Source organism: Echiichthys vipera (genome assembly GCF_963691815.1).
Source record: "Echiichthys vipera genome assembly, chromosome: 16".
Classification (NCBI taxonomy): Eukaryota; Metazoa; Chordata; class Actinopteri; order Perciformes; family Trachinidae; genus Echiichthys; species Echiichthys vipera.
In genome coordinates, this window is record NC_139841.1 from 25,216,010 (window position 1) to 25,232,757 (window position 16,748).

The following is a 16,748-nucleotide window of genomic DNA, read 5'->3' on the forward strand; positions in this document are numbered from 1 at the left end:
TAAGCGCCATCCAAGTGGAACTTAGGGCGCACTCACACTGTCCTTCCGCACCGGGCCAAAACAGGTTTTGCGGGTAAAGCCTAGTGCGTTTGATCAGTGTGAGTGCAACTGCTCCGCGTCTAGATGCGGCCAGTTGGGCATCCACAGCCAGTTTGAGAGAGGTGGGCTTTTGTAGAGAGTGTTTGCACGTGTACGAGCACGAGGCCTACGGCGGCTCTCACGTCATTTATGTGCGCCTGTTCGGACATAGAAAAAAAAAAAGACGGACCATGCGCGGACATTAAACAACAACAACAATGGCGGCGAAAGGTTCACGTTGGTGTGATGCGGAGGTGGAGTGTTTACTGCAGATTTGGTCGATGAAAAGATTCAAAAACAGTCGACAAGATGCACAAAAACTCTGAGGTCTACGGAAAGATTTGTAAACAAAGCGACGCATCGCGATGATTTCATCAATGCGTGTGACGTGTTACGGCGTGATGACGTATGGACAGCAAGAAGCATTCGCGCGAGGCCCTGGCAGTGTGAGTACAAACGGGCCTGGAGGGGGGGTGGACAAGGACCCTAAAGCCCGGGGCCTGGGGCGCGGTGCGGAAGGACAGTGTGAGTGCGCCCTTAGTTGCTTAAGAAACAGGACTTTTAAAAAAATTGGAAAGCTCGATGCTTTAAAGAAATGTTTACATGCTTTTTTACTAATAAGAGAGTCATTGGGTGAAGAGGCTGATGGTCCTTGAGGCAGTGGCCGCTGGTTTGACCCCGACCTGTGCTACACGTCTCCCCCTATCTCTTTCACCCCATTTCCTGTCTGTCCTTTCCAATAAAGGCTTGGATAAAACTGCCAAAAAATAATATTTTAAAAGAGACTCAGATTCTTCGGTTGGCTTTATTTGAGCTGCTTCTGATGGGAGATTTTTTATTTTCAAGAGAAATAGTTGGAATGAAACTTGGAATTATTTTTCTTTCAGCTCATGCAACACATTCAATATTTAAAGACTTTTCTGTATGAATGAATAGCATGAAACACCCACCCAAGTCACCTTTAATCTCCTCTTCTTGTGCTCCGCTTTCATAAAGCACCGAGAGGAGCAGGCGTTTAAGTGAGTCAGCTCTATACAAGAGTGTGAAGTTTTTTACTGGCAGTGTATTTTATTATCTATTGACAATTTCAGTTTTTATTCCATCATGTCCCAATGCAAGGGGTTTGGTGCTGCAGGGCTTTGCATGACCTGAAATGTTCGAACAAAGATGCTGTAAACTACAACTTGTATCTATACAGAATAATATCATGCGCAGTTGATATACCCCAGTGTGGGGCCATCTGCACCTGCAGGGCCATTAGACAGCAGCACATTGCACCATCCTAATCTACATATGACAGAAAGGTAGTGACTGATTAATGTTCCACAAAGACGTTGGTGTGACATTGCAGTATTTTTAACATCCCAGGGGTTTTGTCCAAGCAGGTATTAAAGGGGATTTTCTGTATTTTTTAACCTTGACCCTATTTTCCCATGTGTTTCTGTGTAAGTGACGTTTGACTCAAAAAAAGAAAATGCAAGAGGCGTGTTGTTGAGACATGAAATAAGATCCAGGTAGTTCAGTAAGAGTAATCTATCGAGCCTTTCAGATGCAAAAAGGTTTCAAAGTCATCAACCAGGAACCTGTGCTCACATGTCCTTTCGATTGGCCAAAACAGAATTACCAGATGATGTTGCATTGCAAAAGATGAGCCAGGTTGAACTTGTTGGATGGCCCAGGTATTTTACCAGAACCCTCTACATCATCTATCCTGCTGTTGTTGTTGTTGTTGCCTTAAATGAAACTTATACCAGGGGCCAGATGGATAAACTGTGTACGCTCAAAAACCATGCATACGCCTTTTCCCCCACACTTAAACTAGTATTTACTTAAACACGCGCTAGAGAGCCTTCATCTTTCATTCAGAATCAGCTACTTATCACAGGTAACCGGTGCAGCTTCCTTCTCATTCATCCCCACAGCGCTTTACACAGTCGGACGCTCAGCTTCTACTGACTTCAATGGGGAAGCGTAGAGCGGGTTGTTCCACTGCAGCAAAACTAGACGCTCATTGGATAAATGCTGGGCTTTGTCCCGCCCATCAGACGCGCAGCCTCTCTAGGGGTCTATAGGACATAGACGCTCGGCTTCTGCATGATTGGAATAGCTGACTGAAGCGGAATTATTTTTTGATTGACAGCTAAATGAGCGAATCAGCGATCTTGAAGAATAAACACCCAGCGGAGCATTTTCAAAGTTTTCATTCCATTGCTCTGAACTGATCCGGAAACTTTGCCGATCCCCAGCGACTTTGTCTTTGTTAAAAACGACTAGCGTTGTGTTTGGTCGACTCTGTTCTGTCACTCTACGGTTTCTTTTCCCAACGAGCAGAGGCAGCTGCGGAGCTACTCCCCCCGTCACGATCACTCACCCTCACACTCACAGGCGGTCACACTTCATAGTAGCCTGGCGCAGCAGCTCCAGCTGGGCCAAGGCCGTTTAAGCAGCCTAGCTCTGCTGCCATTGAGAGGATACTGGTCAAGTCCCCGAAAGAGACGCCTAGTTGGTACGACAAGGTCACAGATCATTTTCTTGAAAAGGAACGAAGGGTAGCATTTACATATAAACAAACAAACACGTTTATGATGTAGGCCGAAAAAAATGAGCTTCCCCTTCCGAAAAACCAGCAGCCGCCACTGATCTCAACCATACACACACATACATGTGTTTTGATTAGAGGCAGCTGCTGACCTTTCACCCGGTTTATTAATGGTAACAAATCTGTGCTTGTGCTAATAACTTTTATTCCCTGGGTGTGATAACCGTAGGGTTCTTTTAGGAATGTATGAAAGCACTAACAGTTCTCATAATACAGTAACAATGTGTAACAATAACATATAAAAATACTGTAAACATACATTACACACTGCACATACTGTGTCCTCATAACCAGAAATAAGTCATATGATAGTAAGAGGACAGTAACCCAAATTTTTCTGCTTGTAATGTCAGTGTCACCGGTTCATGCTGCTCTGTGCAAGTTTTACTTTGAACCATCTGAACCATCATTTCTTATGTGGAACACAGAAACAGAGCAGAGCCATAATTAGAGTGAAGGCTGTCACGCTGGCCTGTAGGGAGCTGGTCTGAGCCACTCTGAGGGAATGCACACACAGACACACGCAGCGACTTTATTACGGACAAAATGGCTTCTGATGGCATTTTATTACACCTAAGTAGAACCAGTGGCTTTGAGGCCGTCATGGTAGTGTTCCTCATTTTGTCCATTTCGCTCTCCATCTCTCTTCCTGAGCTTTTCGAGTCCCTTCCAGGCAATGCACTCTGCAAGTGATGGGACTAATCTGCAGCACCCTGGTCCTCCGGTCTGACTGTGCACTTCCTTTCTGAAGCTTTCAAGCAGTCTTTCCATTTATTTTGCTCTCCTGTTCACTGTTGGTATTAAAACCGACAAGAAAGATGATATCTGGCCATCGTAACAACCTGCCTAAGACAACAGAGCTGGTGCATGACGGTCATGTCATCTGTTTCTGCAAATATATGGACTGTGCACCCCCCACGCTCCCCCATCTTGTTTGCTCAGAAACCAGTGCCACTGCTGAATAACGAGGCTTTGCAGCTCTTTTTGGTTTAGTTCGTTATGACTTAAAATAAACCCAATTTTCAAGCTGTTGTCCCAGAACAAAAACACCGTCAAGGCAGAATTGAATTTGTCATGCTAGACCCACCAAGAAGGCAATGCAGCAGAGACATGTTTATACCAGAGTATGTTCACTAGAGGTGCGCAAATGATAATCATTGATTAATCTGACTATTACTTTCTCAATTATTCGGTTCATCATTTGGTCTTGGTGTATTACATGTCAGAAAAAAGTGAAAAATATCAATCACGATTCCCTTTATCTCAAGGTGACATATGTTAACAGCTTATTTTTGTCAAAGCTATGCAGTTTGATCATAGGAGACGAAGATAACCTGCAAATATTCACACTAGAGAAGATGGTATTTACAATGACTTATTATTGACAATGAATTTTCTGTCAATTGATGTAACTCAGGTCCATAAACATCAGACTTTAGCTCACAATCTCTCTCTAATGAGTTGCATTTATCTTTGTTTTTACTTGCTCACGAAGTCGATATCTATTTCTGTTCAGCTTGATAAGACAAGATGAATGTTTTGAAGCTGGATTGTGAAAGTAACAACATATAAACCTCACCCCATCAATCATGTGCCTATTACTGCGACCTCAGACTCTGCATACACACTAACAGAGGTGCTCTCAGATCTTGAGTTTGGTTATGGTGGCACAGTCAAGCGTCTTCATGCAATGCTGAACTTCACTCTCTCTACTGTTGGTCATTGGATATAAGCAATCAATGGCTTGGTCCTAAAGTTGGATTCTTTGTGCTGGGAATGGTTCATATGGTCGTGAATATTATTTGTTCCAAGCCCTGACAGCCCCTTCAGAGAATTTTGCCTGCGTACTGTCTGTTCCCCACAGGCTGCTATGATCAGCTGACTCTAAGATCTCACACATACACGCAAGACTCAAAGTCAAATTCATCACTGAACTGACAAAACACCAGTTTTGATGTGCTGTGCTCATGCATGAACACACCTCTTGTCCTCAGTTTTATCACAGTTAAAGTCAAAACAATATGTTGATATATTTTAAACAAGGATTAAACTTCGGATCCTCCTATTTTTCCGAAGTCATTCATGTTTAGTTGTGCATCTGCAGGCCGGTATACATGAGTCAATGATCAAAGGTGATGCCGCTAAGGTGAGGCTCCCATCAAATGAATGAGGAAGGACTGTCTATGCAGGGAACAGCTGAGGGAAAAATTTATGCAGCAGCAGAATAAAATCCATGCAAAAGCAAAGCATTTCCATTTCAAATAGGTCCAGCTTTATGCACTGACCCACCGAACTTTTGGAGGGGTGCCAGTTTGTGAAAGCTGTAAGTGCACAGCAGCATCTGCTGATGATGCAGCACCCTGCTGTCTCACAACCCCCCCCTGCACAGGATGTGAAGTGGTAGATGCCTGTTACATGATATGAAGCATGTTGAGCAAAGGGAGCAGGGTGAGTGTTTGGGATATGGAGCCCAGCCACAGTGAGAGGGGAAAACAAAAAGTCTGCTGGTGTTAGGTGTCCTGTCCCTGCAACAGTGGAGGCTGTCAACACCTGACCTGGATCACACATTCTGTGTGTGCCCTCTCAGGATCCTCCCTGGATTACTTTTTTTATTTGAGGACAGAGGAGGACAAGCTGTCCTTTCTGCCGGTGTGTTTATGCCGCAGCTGGCTGCAGATGTGCCTGTGCAGAGGAAGTTTGGACCTAAGGACAGCTGTTGTAGGACTACTTGTCAGGACTGTGCTGGGGGGCGTATCCACCTGAACCCTGAAAGCCGTCGCTGCTCCTCAATAGGTCATCAAAAGCCTCCTTTACATCTCCCTCTCTGGCATGACTTCGACACAATGTCAGATTCTAGTCTGTGGACAGTACTGTCCAACTTTAACATGCCACATTTCTTCAGTGGAGCCCGTCTGCGCCGGTCCAAGAGGTAACCTTCAAAACCCTTTCAAGTATTGCTGTTATTTCTTTTCTGCAATATGATATGTTGCTTTATAGACAGGCTTCTTTGGAGGTGACAGAAATAAGTCTGTCCTGAGTAAAGACGTTGTTTTCCTACCAAACGAGTAGCTTGACATGTTTAGTTTTCTGGACGCTGATTGGCAGGAGGGATGTTGTTCTTTGTATTTACAGTGTGTCAGCAGGGCGGTTTTATGAGGCCAACATGAATAAGAAGCTGGGTGTTGCCTTCCAGCCTATTGTGTAGCCTATTATTTACTTTGTAGGTTAAATGCTAATGAGTCTCACATTTCCTTCACAGGATGTGAACTTTCCTATATGCTACCCTCATCGATGAAGAGCTGGAAAATGGAAATGCTGATGTGTTTTGTGTGTTTCCATTACTGATAGTGGCGGTTTCTGTCCCCCACCGAGGATTTGCTTTTTATTTTGAGAATTGCACTGCTTCTGAGTAAATGACGCCTTCCATACCATGCTACGTGTTGTTTGATGTTTGATTGGTTTATGTGATTTCGAGTGTGTAGCCACTGGTTTATAGCTAAGCCACTTGATCCCAGTTTTCTGTATGTGGTTTGTTGAAGCCCATATAACTGATATTTATCTTTAATCCCTGTGGTGACCCATTTTATAGTGCAGAACAGCTTAACATGAAATGCTGGCTGTTTTTCGGACATTTTGCATCAGTGCATGAATATTTTCTCGCTTTGGCTGTCAGATTTTAGTGGATATTGAAAACTGAAGCTTCGTGCTGCAGAACGCACAGTCTCAGAGATCACAGGCATGTTCTTCTTCTGGGTTTGTGCATAAACTCATGATCGACAGTAGTAAGGTTGAACTGATGTCTAACGTAAGTGATAGAAAGTTTCATCACAGGCGACCAGTGATACCCTAAACCCAAATGAAACGTTTACCCTTATTTAAGTGCTTTGCATGTAGACCACTTCTTTTCTACCCACGTTATAGAAAAATGCCCCTTTTCACACTATTTCTTTGTGTGAATTGTTTGATATAAGCACATGATATTCACTAAAACTGTTATCCTAAACAAGACGCTGTAAATGTAATAATTAGGGAGCTGACACATCTTGTAATCGAGAAGAAGAAGATGCAGTAATTAACTGTATTCATCAATATTTATGAACTTTTTAGGAACTGCAGGATGTAAGAACTTTGATGCAACTATCACTGGGGACTTAAATATATAATTAAATATATAATTAAAGGCTGCAACTAACGATTATTTCATTGTGGATTAATTTGTCTATTTTCTGGATTCGTAGATTAATTGTTTGGCCTATTAAATGGCAGAAAATGTTGAAAAAAGAAAGAAACATCTGTGATTCCCAAAGCCCAAGATGACTTCCTCATATGTGTCGGTTTGTCCTCAAAGAAACTGAGTTTATTGTCAAAGAGGAGGAAAATAAAACAGAAAATATTCACATTTAAGAAGCTGATATCAGAGAATTTTGACCCTTTTTTACTCAAAAGGATAAATCGATGATCCAAGTAGTTAGCGATTAATTTCATAGTTGAAAACTAATCGACTAATCGTTGCAGCTCCTATGTAATTCACTTTATTTGAAAATATAAGCTCCTGACAAACTAAAAAGTACCCCAAGATCTGTCAAAGCCATGTATCACTGTACATAGTCAGATGTAGAAAATCAGTCTTCAGTGGCTGGAGAAAAAAAAAGCTGCATTGCTTTTACCCAAGCAGCAAGTTTTTTAAATGCTATTAATAGAGCCGCGTGTCATACGAGTGACTTTGAATTTGGGTTTGTCTGCGAAGAGCAGCAATTTATGTGGCATTACGCGTTGTCAGCTCACCTGACAGCTCCGACAAGGGAGCAAAACACAGGAGTGAAAAAGATTCATCCTGGCTTTTTGTTGACTGGGGTCAAGACGAGACATTTCAGAGTCGTCTTTTTTTGTTGTAAATCAAAGGCTCTTATCTATTTTTGCCTCTTCTTGTACCCAAAAATAAGTGAGCACGCGGAAATCTGAGAAATAGCTCCTGACAGATTCAGATTACTTTGTTATATTTAAGAGTTTCAGTAAAATAGGTCAGTGCAGAATATGAAATAAATGTAATAAAAGTTGAAATGAGCACTTAAATATTATGACAATGAAGTGCAAAGTATCTCTAACTTTGATAAACACTTCCTGGAGTATCTTTAGTCGTTGAATCTGCAGCTACGCTTGTGGAGATTTCTCGTGTAGTACAACAATGGTGCGATGAGGTTGAGGGTTTTGCATATAACCGAGACTGTTAAACCGTCCTATGGATCTTTTCCAGGAATCTCGCACATCTGCAGTACAGCATACAACACTGGCCTACTTTCTCCCTATCATCTTCGCCCAGGGTTCCTTTATCCCTCCTGTAAAGATTTACCATAGAGACACATTATTTTTTGCCTTTCTGGCCTCAGAGGTGCCTCCGTCACAGCTCAGCTTAGCGTCAAACAAGATGAAGATGGTCCTGCGTGTTGTCATAACCTGTTACTAACCCAGAAGCAGTCATTTGAATGTCTCCGCGAGTGGCACCGCACTCTCTACAGCGGTGCAAACAGTGGGATGGGGAGTAAGAGGTTTGATTGGGCAGCAGCGTGGCATTCTCTTGGACTAATCCACAGTGAGAGGTTATAAATAGATCTCATTAAATCTGATCCTCTTTGACTGAGCACCTGTGTACCAGTTACTATTCACTCCCTCCTCGTCACGATAAATGATTCATGGCATGTGTCCATGCTCTTGATTGCGGGGGTTAGTCCTAGAAACCACTTCAGCAAACAAGGAACAATAGGATTTCAGCCAAAATAGGGTTTCCCCACTGATTTAGAGATTAATTTAGAGTTTGGTGCGACCACAGGGCGTCAACAGGACTAGAGGACAGGAGATACGTCTGAGGCCAGTCATGTGGTCTCATGCAAGAATATTTATTGATAATAATATTGAGTTTTGATCCTAAATATCATATTTTGTGTGTCTCAAGTGTGTCTTAAGTCAAATTCACACACAAACTCCAGATCATTAGCGTAATGCATGGCTCTAAAATTGCCATATAAGGCGACGTGTTCAGCTACGTTTCATTCAAGTTTGATTCAGGTTGTGATTAAAAACACTTTTACACTGCAGAGCCTCAAGCAATCAGTGAAAAAAGCAGTTGTTTCCTGTGCTTAAGCAGGTGAAATAAAGGTGTACTTCAACACCTTTTCCAGTGTATCTCTAAATTGCACACGACTTTGGTTTTTCCTCTTGTCCAGTCTTGTGCATTTACTGTGTGTGATCCTTTGACACACAGGCTCAAACTGAGAGAAATCCGTTATCATGCTCAGAAGAAGAAGAAGAATTACTTTATTTATCCCGCAACGGGGAAATTGAATTTTTCGCTCTTATTATTAATCATGTTACACACACACAGGCCCGAAATACACACACATGCACAGACAGGACCTATATACATGCAATGCATGCATGGGGGTTCGGTGCCTTGCTCAACAGCACCTCGGCAGTCGGCAGTGCCCAGGAGATGAACTGGCAACTCTCCAGCCACCAGTCAACGCCCCATACATGGTCCACACAGGGACTTGAACCAGCGACCCTACGGTTCCCAGCCAAGTCACCTATGGACTGAGCTACTGCCGTTCTGTCCACTGTTGTTTTTCACCGTGCAACATTACATCATACATGACTATTGGTTTAATTGAATGCACATTTATAAGAGTTATTAAATCTCTGTTCCAAGGTCATTGTTTTCTTAAATATCCAAATACCAGACATTTTCTCTACAACTCCAAGCATCGTCAAAAGTTTGCATCCCCTAATTTATGATCATCAAGAGCACTTAGATGTTGTAACCACAGTTTCTGCACATTTGTCATCTATTCATCATCACATTAGACATTAGCATATGGCTAATTTGCTCAGGCATCACGCAGGACGAAGACTTCAGCCTCCGTCTGCTGATGTTTCTGGTGTCATCGTTAAATCGATGCATCAAATTTGTGGGAAATGGCCCGTCGGTAATTCACCAATAGGAGCACAAACATCATCCACGGGCCGCTGATCCTTTCAAAGGCAACGCACTTTGTGAGGGCGAATGAATAAACAGTGTTTTCTTCTATCTTCAACATCTTCTATCCTGATATAGATCATTTTATATCTGAATAACGATATATATCACGATATAGCACGTTCGCCGGCAATTCAATAACTAGGCCTCATAAAATAACCACATGGTAAAGTCTATTTTTGAATACTCCTGTGAGTATTTTCTCACTTTATTAATAACTTTAGTGCAAAATATTAACTCAAAATATCCAGCCTGGTCAGATGCGTACATGAACTGACGAAGCCTCTTGGATGAGAGGTGAAACAGTTGCTTTTGACTGAAATTGCTTTGAGGATAACTCAAAATATCTCATATTTACTCAGAAATTTGAGTTAGGATGTGTATTGTTATCATTATAGATGATGTATCGCAATACCTCAATATGATTTCATCACAATGATCAAATTGAATTATCTCCCTCTCCTTCTCTAACGCTACCTGGTGCAGATTACTACATAATATATATGTTCAGGTTTGATTTGTGTGTATTTCTGGTGAAATGTACATAAAATAGATAACTTAAAAACACTAGCAAGTACTATCAGCACTGCAAGTGGTGCATCTAAAAGTCACTGCACAAAGAATAAATAGCTAACCTGAATACATCAGTGTCATTAAGGTAGATGTACTGTGATTTATTGAAATTTCCTGAATCTATAGGCTATAATATAAATAACTGAGCAGGAGAGTGAAGACAGCGATCGGTAGAAACACTTGATTCGTGCAAACTAACGAAACAAAAACTTAGACTATTGTAATTGTTTTTGTGTCAATTCTTGACTAATTCTAGGCTTTAATGCTTTTCTATTTCTTTTGCGCACAGCATGAAGCATCAAGGGCTTTTTACACTTCATTATCAGCTCTTGTAGTTGCCAAGCACCTCACTGCTGCTGATTTGACATTGAAGCTCTGAGTGCCCTGCGATGGCACCTGTAGGAGCTTCTTTTCAGCCGTGTTGACAAAGACATGAAGGCTGCTGCTGCCTGCTCACGCATCTCTGCATCACTGCATCAGCCCATGTGCATTTAAGCGTTCTGTGAGATCAATGCTGCAACGCACAGACAGACGAGCTGCAGCTGGGACTGATGCTCGCTCTCCTACATAAATGGCTGCTGTGCATCTCTCTGTCACTGGAGGAAAGGACTCTAACCTGTAGCCATGCAGCACGTGGTTTTCCATCCATCCATCCATCCATCCATCCATCCATCCATCCATCCATCCATCCATCCATCCATCCATCCATCCATCCATCCATCCATCCATCCATCCATCCATCCATCCATCCATCCATCCATCCATCCATCCATCCATCCATCCATCCATCCATCCATCCATCCATCCATCCATCCATCCATCCATCCATCCATCCATCCATCCATCCATCCATCCATCCATCCATCCATCCATCCATCCATCCATCCATCCATCCATCCATCCATCCATCCATCCATCCATCCATCCATCCATCCATCCATCCATCCATCCATCCATCCATCCATCCATCCATCCATCCATCCATCCATCCATCCATCCATCCATCCATCCATCCATCCATCCATCCATCCATCCATCCATCCATCCATCCATCCATCCATCCATCCATCCATCCATCCATCCATCCATCCATCCATCCATCCATCCATCCATCCATCCATCCAAACAATGTGCTGAATGTCCAGACCAACTTATAAGACCGTAAATTATTGAATTAACACCCAGTAAGGTGTTTTAACAAGAAAGGATCAATAATTTATAAAAAGGAGACAATACAACGGCATATTGTAAGTATAATAATGTAATCACGGAGCTGTGGAAGAGGGTTAATGTTCCCAGAAAAAACTGAGATTGAAGAAATTGAATACTCTGAGATTGTAAAATCAGTCATTTACGTACATTTTGTGTCGAGGAACTACATCACTTCATTAAGTCTCTTTAAAGTCAGAATGCTTATGATACTAAGGTGAGTCTGGGCTAAAGTATTAGCTTATGGCTAAATCTGACCGCTAACTATAATTTCCTTAGTTCATCTATACCAGGGATGTCAAAGCCAAGTACATCAGAGGGCCAAAAAAACAAATTTGCTCCAAGCCGAGGGCCGGACTGGTTCAATGTTTATTAAAACATATTAAAATGATGCATATGACCTATTGAACCAAGACCTAACACAGTGTACCGTGTTTTATTTCATAATTAAATTAATAATCCAATATTTTTGTACGGCTCTGTCAGTAATTTCAAGTGAAAACATTTTTCAACAGGCTCACAGACAAAAACAAACTTGTCCTGTACATTCAATGAATAAAGCAAGATTTTCTTATGACTTTAGTTATTTAGAGGAAAACATTTTCAACAGGCTCACAGACAAAAAAGAAAATGTCCTTCAAAAATAAAACATGTTCCTTAATATCAAGATAAAGACACACAGCTCCGTGAACATGTGCTCTGCCTCCCACCGAGCTTGAAACACCCTGTTCTCATCGTCCACCTGACGTTTAGCCGTTATTGGGGGGGGGGGGGTCGCTGAAAGTTGACATCTGCCCTGAATGCTGACGAATAATGAAGCCGAGGCGGCCCACTTGCGGCGTTGCAGTGAGTTCGCAGGCTACCGTGGCATTGTGGGTAATGTAGTTTTGGTGCATGAAAAACACCAGCAGGCGGCTGTGGCGTGCGGGCCGGTTCTAATACTAATCAAATATCATCCCGGGGGCCAAGATAATTCATACACCCATGATCTAGGGCATTGTACACGGCAAGCAGTGGCGTCTGTAGTGTGATAGGATTGACCCGAACTTGCATAGTTAATTGATGCGTTTCCTTGACCCAAAAACACAAAAACTTTTTTCTCGGTTTTCTCGTAAAGAAATAATTTAATCGCAGAATTTCTGAATTTTTCCCCACAAATTGATGACTTGATAATATCAGCTTCCTCTTGTACATTTTCCAGTTTAATCTCAGAGAATATCCAAGTTCTTTTCTTGTAAATAGGGAGCAGTCTTTCTCTGAATATTACTTCCTCTACCCTGGCTCTAATAACTCCTTTTGTGGAACACGATAAGATTTTTTTGCTATCAGAAAAGGTGCCATTATAGAACTAACACTATACTTTCAAGGTGCACGGAGAAAGGAAAAAAGTCTCAAGAGGTAAAACTCCAGCAACACTTTTGTCACCATTGAGAAATAGGAAAAGAGGAAACTCTATATCTGAGCAGGAACATGGCAACATGAATGCTGTAGTACGGTACTATGGTCATCTAAAGCCGCAGTAAAGTCACGGTCACTAGCTTCAATACTCAAACAAAGAGAAAAACTGGAGAATAAATGTGTTTTTATGGTATTAGTATTATGCACAGTATAGAAACTATTATTGAATAACATCTTGAAGCTTCGGTTGTAAATGGTTCAGCTCTGAGGAGGTTATATAACAGGATGCCATTGAGTCTTTGACCTTGAAGTGAATTCATGCTCTTCAGGCATTATGTGTTTCCTCTGACAGCTTTGGCAATTTCAATGTGTAACCCCGCGACTAATCAGGACAGTTAACGCTGAAGCTGCTTTTTTTGAATCGTTGAAATAGTTCATTTTTGCTCTCAAGGTTAAAAACTGGGCTACATTCATGAGTCACATGTTGTTGATCACAGTGGTCCCTCGTGAGTCACAGTTTTGTATTAACACGATCACCAAGCAGAAAAGGATCCTGAATGCTGCACAAAGAGCCTGTTTTTTTGTTGACTGAACCACAATGTTGTGTCTGTTGTTTTCACGACACTGTACACACTGATATTTACTGTCAACTGTGTACTCTAATATACTCCAGGGTGTATCCCTGGAGTATATTAGAGGTCATCCCCAAAGCAATTTCAGTCAAAAGCAACTGGACTTGGTTATTTGTCTAGGAAGACGTTTCACCTCTCATCCAAGAGGCTTCATCAGTTCATGTACGCATCTGACCAGGCTGGGACTGGTCCAACTAACTGGTGTGGAGATCCTGGTATTTAACCTTTCACAAAGATGATGATGTCACTGGAACCCTTTGTGATCAAAGTGCCAATGACCGTCGTTGGTGGGAAGTAGGTTTCGACTTGGTTAGTGCTCTGTTGAGTCTGAACGACAGTCGTTGGAGTCATAGGAGGCTTTTTGTGAACAGTTGTTGGATTGTTGAATCTCCTAGGAAGGGATGAAAGGGCAGCATTGTAAATTGGAGATGAGTGGTGTCTCAGACCTCCTCCTCTCTTTAGCGATGGTTTCTCTACTTTTACGTAGATGCTTCTTTTACTCCTCTTTCAAACCATCTGTCCTCTCTGTCCAGGATTTGGACATTGTTGTCATCAAAGGAGTGGGCTTTCTCCTTGAGGTGTAAGTGGACAGCAGAGTCCAGGCCTGAGGAGTTAGCTCTCCTGTGTTGGGCCATGCGTTTGTTTATGCAGTGGTTGTTTTGTTTCTCCAATGTAGAGATCTTTGCATTCCTCGTTGCATTAACAGCACAAACCAGGTTGCTTTTGTGGGTGTGTGGTGTTCTGTCCTTGGGATGTACTCGTCTCTGTCTGAGTGTGTTACCGGGTTTGAAACACACAGGGATGCAGTGTTTGTTGAAGGCCTATTAGAGGTCATGTTTCATTATTGTTATAGAGTATTCGGTCAGAAATACATGTAATTGAGTGTTTGTAATAAGTGTAATTGGATGTGTAAAGATGTATCTGTATTGTGATGATATCATATACTGAGATGTGATACACACTTACATTTTCTAAATTAATAATAACCAGCACCTGCTAACTCAAATTTTTCAGAAAATCAGATGTGAGGTATATTATATTTTGCACTAAAGTTATTTATTAAATGAGGAAATGGTCTAGTGACACAAGTATACACAAAAAAAGCTTTACCATGTGGTTATTTCATATAGACTCTTCATTTATTGAATTACTAGAAAACATAGTTTATCGTGTAACATATCATTGTCGAAGCTAAACTTTAAAAAACATTTAAGAACTTTCTAAACGGTCATTTCCAGTTTTGAAATCTCAAAAACATCTGAAATGTTTTTACAGGTTTACAAATTCAATCCAAAATCACAGGACTTCCTTTTTTCCCCTTTTACAACACTTGACATTAACAACGATACCAAGACCGAGAGGTTGACCAACGCACAACACTACATCGCAATGACGCCACTGAACAGAAGCAAATACCTCCAATTAAAATATATATAGAAAATATAAGAGTTGAGATTTTGCCTCCTGTCAGTAGTGAAATATGTGACAATGAAAATCTTTGTCCAGTCACCTGCCTGATATTTGACTCTCTGCTTTCACAGCTGCAGAACGAGCAACAGAAAAAGTCTGATAGGAAGCGGCCAGTCGTCAGGTTTACCCCGACCTCACTCCCCTCTCTCATCTCTTACAGGTAAGTGTATGTACATTACATGCTCATGTTAATTAATGTGTTTACTCACACGTGCCCAGGGTGAGCTGTTAACTCACAATGGTCTCTAAGAGGTCTGCAGCTCATTATGTAATGCAAAAGTCGTTTGGAAAACAACACAGATTTCTTACTCTCCATAGCTTTAAACCAGCACTTATCAGGCACCCTTACACAATATTAATATTATGATATATAAATAAATGGGCAGCCAATGTTACACATTAATTAGTTTTGACTGACTAACAACAAAGGATGCTAGCTTCTCTGGCACAGAAAGCAAAGCACTAAAGAGTTGCTTGTTAAAACGTTTACCAGTGGCAGGTTGAAGGGCAGTTATTGTGCTGGGTGAGGAAGTGGTGGCCTGCAAGAGAGGAAATGCACAGGAGCAGAGGGAGGGCAGGCCTCATTTACCACAGGGCGTTTTATTTCCTGGCATTGGTCGGCAAAGTTGGAGCCGCAACTCTCAGTGTTTGGTCTGCGCCTCAACCTCGCAAAGCGGCCCCGTCTTTAAGATGGACTCAGAAATCCACAGTGTTCAGGCTAATGAATGTGTTCAGCGCTGGGATGACCTCACACTGTGGCTTAGTCGTAATATTGCTACCAAAGGTAAGAAAAACACCCTCTCAGTTTACTGTGGTGATGCACAATAATTAATTTGATGTTTTTCTTCTGAATTGTGGTCTCGGTTATGTACGTGTCTTGTAGCAAATCAAACCTTAGTTTGTGATAATGAATCCTTTTATAGATGACATTACCTTGACCCCTTACTCCTCTCAGACAAGGTTCTTAGCAGCCAGTAGTCTCTTCGAGTGCAGTCTAACTCCCAAGGCAGGAGGTTATCATCTTTTAATTGGCAGTGATTAGGATTACGGTGCAGTCAAATAGCTGAAATTCGTCGCAATCAAGATTCAATGGCACTAACATTGTTCACCAGTATGGAAAATGTCAGATTAACGCCAGAGCATAAGGTTTGTTTTAACTTTACATGTGTTGAAAACACAACGGCTAACTTGCTGCCTTTCAGAAAGTCTCACAGTGTAATGTGTTCAATGACCCAAAGCTTCTATAACCAGCGATGTAGTATTTTTATTATTTGTTTTTAATGTATTTAAAGATAGGGAGTCCTGCATAGTTGTTGGAGGACATAGTGTCAAATCAGGTGTCAAACTCCAATTCACAGTGGGCCAAATTTAAAAACTGGGACAAAGTTGCGGGCCAAACTCAATATTTATTTTAAAAAAAATTGTTTTTAAAGACTGCAAGTGTGCATGTTTTCCCTTCTCTCCAGATGTGTAATGTTGAACCTTTCCAGTGCAGGTCCTTGTTCTTGTCGTGGTGTTTCTTCTGTTTGATTCTTTGGTTACAGCCACGGTGACAAACAGCTCTTTACCTTCACACACAGATCATCTGCTGAAAGCTCCTGTCCTCCATCTTTCTTTTGGCCATTTTTGGGGAGCGGTGGATTCACTTTGTCTGCAGAGACTGGTAGCATGGATGCTAATGTTTGTCAACAGAAAAGTAGACGTGTATGTGCTTTAAAATGGCGGGCCAGCTCTCAGACAACCTTGATATGATCTTCGG

At 41.8% G+C, this 16,748-nt stretch overlaps 1 protein-coding gene across 5 annotated transcripts in view; it reads left to right on the forward strand.

Moving 5' to 3' along the window:
* mast4 (microtubule associated serine/threonine kinase family member 4) overlaps positions 1 to 16,748 on the forward strand; it is a 114,272-nt gene that overhangs the window by 67,085 nt on the left and 30,439 nt on the right. For all 5 annotated transcript variants that reach the window (XM_083930008.1, XM_083930009.1, XM_083930010.1 and 2 more), the window contains one exon: positions 15,061 to 15,149. In XM_083930008.1, coding sequence (XP_083786134.1) covers positions 15,061 to 15,149 — 89 coding nt within the window. The remainder of the gene's footprint in view (positions 1 to 15,060; positions 15,150 to 16,748) is intronic.